The 10372-nt window shown below is 41.5% G+C and overlaps 1 protein-coding gene across 1 annotated transcript in view; it reads right to left on the bottom strand.

The window, feature by feature from the left end:
* Nucleotides 1-1313: 1313 nt before the first annotated feature.
* The window catches only part of LOC138968534 (nucleoporin p58/p45-like), a 29562-nt gene continuing 20503 nt past the window's right edge, over nucleotides 1314-10372 (bottom strand). The window contains exons 11-12 of the mRNA XM_070341111.1: nucleotides 3494-3601; nucleotides 1314-3220 (exon numbers count right to left, since the gene is read on the bottom strand). Coding sequence (XP_070197212.1) covers nucleotides 2982-3220; nucleotides 3494-3601 — 347 coding nt within the window. The 3' untranslated portion in view covers nucleotides 1314-2981. The remainder of the gene's footprint in view (nucleotides 3221-3493; nucleotides 3602-10372) is intronic.

The following is a 10372-nucleotide window of genomic DNA, read 5'->3' as shown; positions in this document are numbered from 1 at the left end:
GTTCATCAATATAATACTACGGCATGGTAATGCGAAGATCAGGCAGGATCCCTACATTCGCACACCGGGCACTGTATTGGAAAGGGTAGGCCAGGAATGTCGGGCTCTTTCTCCTCGCAAAGTTTATGAACAATTAAAACTAGGAAGCGACATCAAAGCAATGCCAAAGGACTTGAAACAGGTTCACAATAAGGATAGGGAAAAACGTGAATAGCCTGAAAATGTTGCACAAAAAAAAGTTGCTAAAAGTTGCAACAAAGTATGGCGATACAATTTGGACCTATTGTTTTTTTTTAAAGCCAGGACATTTGGACCTATTGGTTTTTTTTTTAGGGAGGTCCAAATGACCTATTCAGTATTGTCTTCTTAGGCTGGCAACGACACTGTGTCAGGCTTTTACACACAGTACAAACACCCTTTCATTTAAACACTCACCGCTTCAGAACATCCTAGGTGCCCTCCGTAAAGAGCGAGCAATTTTCAAAGAATATATTTTTGCGTGGTTTATCTTGCCCCTGAGCCATCGTGAACCCGTGTGATCAAGTTTCCCTTTTTCACAATGTAGTCGTCAGTTAGTAATTTGAATGCGACTCGCTGTGAGCTTATCTGCAATAGCACGTTATTAAGTACCTCTGACTATGCACGAAACAAACGGCTGTGGTTCACAAGAACTCTAGCGATGGCTTTTGACTGTTCAGAGGAACTGGTGATAGACATAAACCGTCGTCTGCTACGAGAACCACGACCTTGCGTGACCCTGCTTCAAGGCTTTTCTTTTTTCAAACTTTCAAAACTTTGAATTGTACTGATCTTGTCTTGATGAAAAAAGAATTTTTTTATGATTTAAGAATGTTTGTGTAACAAGCTGTCAATTTATTATTTAGATTTTAAAAGTTAGGTCTAGCGCCAAAACGCACCACGGTCCGATTGTTTCTGACACAATCTGCAAAATTAATTCTTTGAAAATTGCTTGCTCTTTACGTAGGGCACCTAGGATGTTCCCGTTTGGTGAGCGTTCAAATGGAAGGGTGTTTGTACTGTGTGTAAAAGACTGACAGTATCTGTGATGGTTTACGGGAGGCTTACTGTGCCTTTAAGTTGATGCTTTGTTTTGTGGATTTCATTAGTTGATAGATTATTTCCACTTTCACACATGCATAAGTCAAGGTACCCAACTTCCTCTAATAATCACAGTCTGTTAAGTTTAGACGCAAAAAATGTTTGCCAGTGATGTATGTATTTGACTGTACACAGATTTCAGAACAAAGAAGGCTGCAGGTATATGAATATTTAAAAGTCAATTCAACAGCGTGTTTTTTTCTGTGATAAAATTTAATCATACAAAGTTTCACTCACATTCTAAAATAGCAGTCTCTCAAAATGATGTTGCAATCACACAAAACATTTGAAAATCGCTTTCTCAACATGTACTCACAGTTCACATGTATACCAAAAATCAATAAGTTGCTACCTTTAGCCCTGTTTCTACCACTTGCCTCTACGTGTACCACAATGTTGAAGTTGAGATGACTTTATGAGAGGTTTACAAGCACATAATCAAATAATAGGAGTAACAGTCAGCACGTGTTTTTTTTTTTTCATTCACAAGTTAGTTTGATGTCATTGAGGTGGTCATCACTCGTCATGACTAGAACACCAAATGCCTGCTCCATTTACCTTCAAGTTAAGAAATCTACAGTAACAATCTACTTTCAGGAAAAAGATTGGTTACTTTATGTTGTCCATGAAAGCCAAAACAGGTTATTGACGTCATTTTCTTTTTTTTAATACTGTTGGTCATTGTTTTCTTTCCCATTTTTTCCATTCCAAGTTCTAAAAACTTACAGCATATTTCCGTTTGTTTTTCTCATTCCTTAAGTGCTTTATATTATTGAAGGTGCAAAGACATTTACATTTTTGTGCCTAACTTAACATTTGCACACGTCTTTCTCTGTAGAGGGTCATTTTTCAATCATCATGCATTAGAGTTACTGATACTCCGGTAGATACATCCAGCTTGTAAGCCTTCTTTTTTATGGCCCATTACGTGGCATTCATGTAGAATATAACTGCCGACATAAAATTACAATAAAACCGTACTTTGATAACTTCCAAGTCAAAAATACAGGGTGTGTTCTACACAGGGCTCTGACATTGTCTTCTCTTTTTTTATGATTGCCATGACCTTGACATTTGTCACAGGCATATCAAGTTGGGGAATGAGTTTTATCAAAGCATATGCATAACCCTAATGATGACATGACTGTGATATTTGAAAGGTCAACAGAACAGTAACAGTTACCGAGTATCATCACTCCATTCCAACTTGGTAGCACACACTATGCACACACTATGACCTCACGTTCTTGCCCATCCCCATATTAAGCCAACTCGCCATAAGTTAACTGGCCAATTCCCTTGAGAACAGAACTCATGATTGCTTATTTATTGAACACTGACAGAAGCCATCGTGTTAACTCTGTATGCGTATACATTATTTTACATCAGCTCATCGGACAACAGAAAAGGAAAATAGCAAGAAAATAATGACTAACAATGCATGCATGTGAAAACAGCTATCAGCAACACAAATGTTCTTTCAAAGCAAAGAAAATGATTTAGAGCTTCTGAAGTCCCAGGTAAAAATCTGTCACAATCATCTCTGACAGTTGTAGCATGTCTTGCGCATTCACTGCTTTCAGCTTGTCCATACAAAAGGGTAGCAGCACCCACATATTCATTCCATTCATAATTATTTTCACACACCTTGTAATACAGATACCTGAATGACGGACTTTCCTCTGCAACCAAACACTTCCAACTTTTCTTACTTTCATCCTGCACAAATCTTTTTCTTAAAATCATCCTGTCAGTTTATTTGACTGCACTGTTTTGAGGTGAAGCAGGTAAACTTTGCATGCACCTTGGCCCATCCCAAAGCCAGTGTTTGTCAGAAGGAAGCTCTAAATGCTGTCTCGTTGCTATCTCTTGCCTCGCTTGGCCCCCGGCGGAGGTTTCTGCAGAGTGAAGGGCTGCTTGGTGGCAGCGGACACGTTGAGTGAAGCGTTGGCGGTGTTGTTGAGGGAGCCCAGGGTGCTGGCCAGGGAGTTGTTGTTGGTGGAGGTGGCTGTCGCGCCTGACGACCCGGTACCCAGGGAGAACATGGAGGACAGACCCTGGCCCCCCATCGCCCCTCCCGGACCTAGCAGCGAACTCGAGCCTGCAACAACCGGTCTGACCATCAAACGTCTTTTAATAAAAGGATGGCTGGTAGCAGAGAACAAGAAAAAGGGAAGCAAAGGAATAAATCGGCTGAAGAACTCTCAAAGTGTTTAACCTTAAAACTAAATTAAAAAAAAAAAAAAAAAAAATACAGAAATAAAAATCAAAGAAATGCAATGATGAAACAGAAATTATCCTTCAAACAACACTGATCACTCAGTGACATCAAGTGCAAGAAAAGTAAAGAGAAAATCAATAATATGCCGCTTACCTGTGTTAGCCCCCAGCAGTCCTCCAGGTGCTCCCAGCCCAGAGCCAACACCGCTCAACCACGACGTCCCTGTGCCTGTCGCCCCCAGCAAACCAGCCACAGGAGGTCCTGTGCACACACCAAGCAAACATTCACACACTGCCAAAATACGGGGGGGGGGGGGGGGGGGGGGGGGGGATGTCAAAGCAGCAATCTAAAATGGACAAGTCGAATGCCTGGAGTGTTGTGGGTTCAAGTCCAGTTGGGATCTCAGGGGAACGTGGGGTCCCGCCTGTGCACTCCAATTTTCATCCTTTTTTTCTAATAAAATAACAGAGATGAAAATGTTGAAAACAAGATAGCATCAAGTGAGAGTAATGTCAAACCAATCTCCTAACAGGGGTGTTCATCCAGTCACAACCTGTGCTGAGATAGCATTATCGATGACAAGATCTCGTGACATTTTTGAGGATCAGTATCCTTGCCATACAAAGATAGAAGGGATGCATCTCGCCTGCAACACTCTCTGGGACTGGAAACCAAGCATGAGCCTTTGAGGGTGTATAATTCTTGAGTTTCGACAGTCAGTTTATGGGTTGCTTCTACACTACCTGTCATATAAATGTACCCATATACATTTAGCTGTAGATCTTTGCCAGAAAGGCAATTCATTCCCCTACCGTATGAAACAAAGAGTTTCATTTTTTTTTTTTTCTTCAACATTTTTTATTCAGGCATGCATGAATTAATTGTCAAACAATTCAAGGTACATAAATATTTGACAAAACAACATAATACATAATTTATATGGCAGCTAATAATGCATTATATGGAGCCCATTTAAGGGTAAACTGATATTGTTTCATATTAATACTGTAAACATATTGGTCAATTTTATGTAGATAAGATAATTCTTTCAAAAATACACGTAAACATGGTCTGATGTTATTGATTCTACATTTATAAACAAAAAATTTAGCGTTCAAGAGTATGAAATCAAAGCCTTGATCTGTCTTTATGTTACTGTCAAAACCAAAAAGTATCAAGTTATCAGTAAGGTTTAGTCTAATACAGTTGTCACATTTCCTTTTTAGAAATTGTTCAAACTCAGCCCAAAAGGTTCTGACATGTTGGCACTTGCATAAGTAATGGTAAATCGAATCTTTTTCAACTTTGCAAAAATTACATAAATTACTATTAACAACTTTCATTTCCTTAAGGACTGAGTTTGTTACAAGTATTCGGTTATTTATTTTTATCTGAAACCACTTTAATTTTGTTTCTTGAATTTTCCTAGTAACGTTAAATATTTTTGGCCATTCAACTGGTGTTTGTGTTAGTATTTTTTCCCAGTTTGTACAAGAGTTTCATTTTTCATTAATTAGTGTTTATGCAGTGGACCGGAGATATTAAAACCAATACAATGAGCCATTGCAAAACAACAGGGTTTTTACCCACATAGCCCACAAAAAATGACGCCTAAAACAGGCCTTTTACGGCTTCTGACGAGGGTGACACCAGCCTTCTTCAAAATGGCAAAACAACACTGCTAGGCACGACAGCTGAACCAAACAAATTTGTATGGGTAGAAAATGAATTGTTCTTCCATTTGAGATCAAAAACAGGGTCACTCCTGCTTATTTTGATTTTTTGTGTATTGTAGTGTGTGCAAGTTTGCTTTTGCGAATTTGATTTTGGGGGGTGTCCTAGGTCTCCAGCAGAACCCTTACGCTTATGCTAACGTCTCGAAGGCGCATCGGGGTTGTTTTCTTAAACTTGCCCGTGTGTCCCGAGCGTTGCGCATGGCGGTAATTCGGGCTCCCAGACTGCTCTCGCGGGGACAAGCGCTGAGAAGGGGAAGACCCTTCTAAGTTCTTGGCCTGTTGCTCGCTCATCTTGGGAGCTTGATTAATTCACTGCTGTGAATTAATCTGAGAGTAAGTTTCTCCTAAGTAACTCTATCAATCCCGAAAAGGGGAAGTAAAATTTCACCCGAAACAACAAGTTATGGGAGAAAACAACAGAGTAAGAGATGTCCCCCCAATAGTTGAAGAGAAAACAATTCAATCAACGTGAGAGAGCGAAACAGAAGGAGAAACTATTCTAAATTGACGTACAAACAAGACAAGACAAGTTAGAACTCTCAAGGTCTCTAAAAGTTAGATGTAGGTCTAAGTCTAGAAACCGGTTAGACAACAAAGATGGCTGAAAAGAAGAGCATGTGGACTATTTTGTTACTTGTTAAAAAGTAAAATAATTCAAGCACTTCTCTTCATACAACGCTGCCCTTTCCAAAGATGAAGAGATCAGTTAAATCTGGCGAAGGCAGAGTATCGTCAAGTCCCACACACAGTCACTGAGCGGAAAATTCCTTGTAATTAGCAAGAGGTTCACTGAAAACACGTCCGTAGTGCTTGGTCAGTAAGAGTTTTATGATAGGCTTACCACCTGCGCGTGAGCAGGGGAATACCGCTATGACTCACCGGGCTATGGGCTGTTAGAGGTGCCCATCCCGGTGGCAGGAAACGCCCGGGCTATAGGGGATAGCACACAAACCGGGCTATGCCACATAGAGGTATAAGCTTGCTGGTATAAAGTTTTTTACTGAGTTATTAGCATGGTATGCAAAGTTAAATGGAACTGGTAAGAACGTAGTAGTAGGTAGTCAAAAGCCTCTTTCCCGAGTTGTCCCAAAGCCGGTGTTATCCCGTTTTGCTAAAGATTCACAAATGATTTCTGGTGTAATTACGTACTGCATGTAATAAAAAAACTGAATGAAACAAAAGTTTGAAGTCTTATCTTGGTTTCTGTGGTGATGGTTGTTTGTATTTGTTGCGCTAGAACAGATAACAACTCTCAAACCGAAGGCCCCGTGACCACCGGATGCCATTACGTCACGCTCTGTGGCATGTCAGGCCTGACAGTATGCTCACACAATCTCAGAGTGCTTCGCGTTGTTTCATCGGTTGACCTAGAAATGATAACCAATTAAAAGCTTTGTTTCTCAGCTTCATTAACATGTAACAGTAAGCGGGATCGGACGTTGGCGAGAAAACGTGCAAAGCAAATGAAATATATGATATAATATTTTGGAAGTTTTGCGATTTACAATCGATTTCAAAAGGATATTATCAGAAAGAAGAAGTATTCGACTAATTAATGCGGTATTTTTCTTGCCTAAACGTTATTTGTACGCCAAGCACTTTACGGGAGAAAAACGTAAACAAAGCCGTCTGTGCAACCCAGTCACCCTGAGCCGTGATGGCCGAAGCTTGTTCACGGCCCTGTCGAGCGACTGAAGACATCGCTGATTCTCGGCCTCGTCCATGCGAATCATGGAATCTCAAAGCTCTTGTTGGTGAGTACAGTTCTTAAGAATCCTGATTCATATTGTTTTTATAAGTTATAAATAAAATCTGTGCGGATACATGCTAGTAATGCCGATCGCATGTGCAGAGATCGGTCGTCCATTGATGGTGTTCATGTGTGTACAATGGTAGCTGTGGTTCTCAACAGATTTAATTAAATGTACGTTTCAAATGAAGGATTGTTGAATGGGCAACTTTGACTGGGCTTTTAAATTCATGGTTTCTGAAGGTTTTGTGGTTGTAGCACCTAAATATAAGTGGAAAATCATGAAAAAACGAGGTCACGTGACCCGTGGCAAAATCAGCGGTTTTGTGTCGTCTGCTCGATGTCGTTTCAAGGTGTGCTTTGCATGCTGCAACGTTCTCCGGTATTTCGGGTTACAGTTGAGAATTGCCTTTGGCTTCCTTATAAAGAAACGATACCATTACATCAGTTATAACTAACAAGAGGCGAAGCCTTCAAGGCTCCCGTAAGAAATCGACACACAGTAACACAAACTCAATCACTCCGTCACACATACACACACACACACACAGTAAGCATAGACACAGTGCAAGAGTGGGAGACGCTAGATCTAGATCTGTCTGTTTGTAGCCTACTCTGCCGTGTGCTGAAACCGAGTATATAAGTCCACTGACGCTTCTTCCGAGAAAAACGACTTTTACTGTTTGATAAAATGTCTCAAACGTGATGATTATCTAGATCAAACCACCGAGATAATAAGATAGATAGCATTAATTTACGTTTAAAACCCGATTATCATAATAATCTGATGGATGGTTTTGGTTTTGTTGGGCATTTTGGTTTTACCACTTTCCCCCAATATCAGATCTAACAAAAAATGCGCAGATCTAAGCAAGCGGACTTACTTGGTTTTACCCATAGATATCAATACACATCTATGGTTTTACCAGAATATTTGGAAGAAGAAGTGTTGTCAAGAGAAATGACAAAACAGTGAAAATAACACTACGAATTTGCACAAGATGGAAAGAGAGAGAGAGAGAGAGAGAGAGAGAGAGAGAGAGGGGGGGGAGAGACTAGACAGGGAGTGAGAGCGAGTGAGAGAGAGGAGAGAATGAGAGAGAGGAGACACAGCAGGGGCGGGGGGGGGGGGGGGGGGGGGGGGAGGGAGCGGGATGGAGGGAGAGAGAGAGAAATAAAGGGAGGGAGGGAGATAGAGAGATGGAAAGAGGGGTGGAGAGAGGGAGAAAGAGAGGGAGGGTAAGGGGGGGGGGAGAGCTATGGAGAGAGAGATAAATGGGGAGGAAGAGGGAGGGATGGAAAGAAATAGTGGGATGGAGAGAGAGGATGGAGGGAGTGAGAGAAGGGGAGGGAGGGAGATAGGGAGGGAGGAAGAAGAGGGGGGGGGGGGGAGAGGAAGTGTGGGAGGGATGGAGGTAGGGAGGGAGGGAGGGAAAGAAAGAGATAGTGGGATAGAGGGAGAGAGAGAGAGGAGGGAGGGAGTAAGAGAGGGGGAGGGAGATAAAGGGGGAGGAAGAGAGTAGGAGGGAGAGAGAGGGGGAGGGAGGGAGAGAAAGAGAGTGGGATGGAGGGACAGAGGGGAGGGAGAGAGAGGGAAGGATGGAGGTAGAGAAAAGTCGATTGTTGGCAGTAGGGAGAGAGGGATGAGGGAAGAGAGCCACTCAAGATTGAGAGTGTTGCTGCAGATCTGGATGACCTCCGACTTGTAGCTGTGGTGTGTGCTGTTGCCCTGGTCTTCGTCCGAATCACCGGTCCATACTTGGAGCTTCTCCAAAGTGAAGTCAAGTACACAGAGTTCCACAAGTATATATCCAGCTCATTATCCACAGGATGGACAAGCAAGTTGCAGAATATCCAGCCTATTCTTCAGCTTTTTTCTGTTTTCTTTTCATATTAACAAACTTATATTTTTCTCTGACACTTCAAGGGTTAATTTTGTACGAATGAATTCAAAAATATCTGCGTATACCAGAGTAATTTGCAACTCTAGCTGAACTTTATATTCAAGAACAAAGAAATGTAAGGAAAGAATTCTGTGATTCAGTGTTTGGTTATAGCACGAGCAATATATATTGTATTAATTGCTGAATTTTTGTAAGTATTTTATTGATGCATTATTCCAGCACTCTCCTGGACCCTCACTTTCTGGGCATCTTTGATGAAGAATTCGAACTGCAAGGAGACAAAGCAGCCCTGAAGGACAGTATCTACAACTTTGCCAGTCAGCACATCGAAGCAGTCCAGTGTACTCTACGGCAGCTGATGCCAGACATGTGCAGTGTATTGCGCAGGCAGTTGAATGACTTTCTGGAAGACGGTGTGTATGGTGGACAACCAGTTCCCTTCCCAGATGTCCTCAACCACTGCCCACTGACAAATCTGCTCGGTGAAAACATTTTCGGTGACCTGGGCTATGACATTAACAAGCGGCGCAATGCATCTGTCCACCAGAGGTCGTCAACAAATATGCTGAGCCACAACAGGACAACACTGTGGTTGAAGAAGAAACTGGAGACCCAGTCAAGCCATCTTCTTGCCTTCGCTCGAAGGAAAGGGAAGTCTTTGCGACACCACAACCGCCAACAAGAGAAAGCGGTGTTGCTGCGACTGAGGCAGAGGCTCCTGGAAAACAAGGCAAAAAAGGCGGCAAAGGAGGCCAGACAGGCAGCAACCAAAACCGAGCTAATAAGAAAGATGACGGCTGTTGGTGGCCCCTGTGTCATTGCAGAAGGTGTTGATGCTCTGGTGATACGACTGAGAAGAGAAAAGAAATCAACCCTCTTGAACGCATTGAAGGACCAAATTCGATACCAGAAAACAGTATTGAATCAGAAGGGCTGCCTTTGACTCACTGGTAGCATTGAGGACCTGACAGCCAGCCTCAAGGCTCATCTGGGCGGCACTAATCTTCCAGCTCCAGATGAAGATTAGATGGGTAGCCTTGAAAAATGAAAATTTTCAAACCTGTTTTATTTCTTTGTCTGTGTATATGTGTTTACAGATCTGTCGATGCTGATCATTTTGATGTAAAGTTCATGTTGGTAGGACAGTTAGAAGCTGAAATATATCCTTTTAAAGATTTAGACGTGTTTGAACGGTAAAATTGAACGATTTGCCCAAGTTTGGGTTCTTCAATTCAATTATTTCTTACCCGTAAATTTTGGGAAAAAAATTGAGCTAAAAGTCTTAGATATGGAGAGGTAATCTGTTCAAAATTAGCTTCATATTTCTTGTTTTGGGTTCACAGTGAGGCTCCAAAGTTGACGATTTTGTTTTCTTGAAAAAAGTGAGTTTAAAAGGCCTACAATTGCACTTTTCAAATGTACATAACTACTAAACTAATTCACCTACAGAATACAAATTTACATCACTGTGCTCAGAATAAAAAGATCTACAAGACCATGGAAGTTATAACCTTTAATTCTGGAGTTTGAAAAATCACTTTTGAGTACCTAGTAGTAGAAATGAAACTCTTTATTTCATACGGTAAGGGAATGAATTACCTTTCTGGCAATATACTTGGTTTTAATATAAGTGGCCGCATCA

Source organism: Littorina saxatilis, linkage group LG6, assembly GCF_037325665.1.
Source record: "Littorina saxatilis isolate snail1 linkage group LG6, US_GU_Lsax_2.0, whole genome shotgun sequence".
NCBI lineage: Eukaryota > Metazoa > Mollusca > Gastropoda > Littorinimorpha > Littorinidae > Littorina > Littorina saxatilis.
This window is presented reverse-complemented; position numbering and strand designations above follow the sequence as displayed.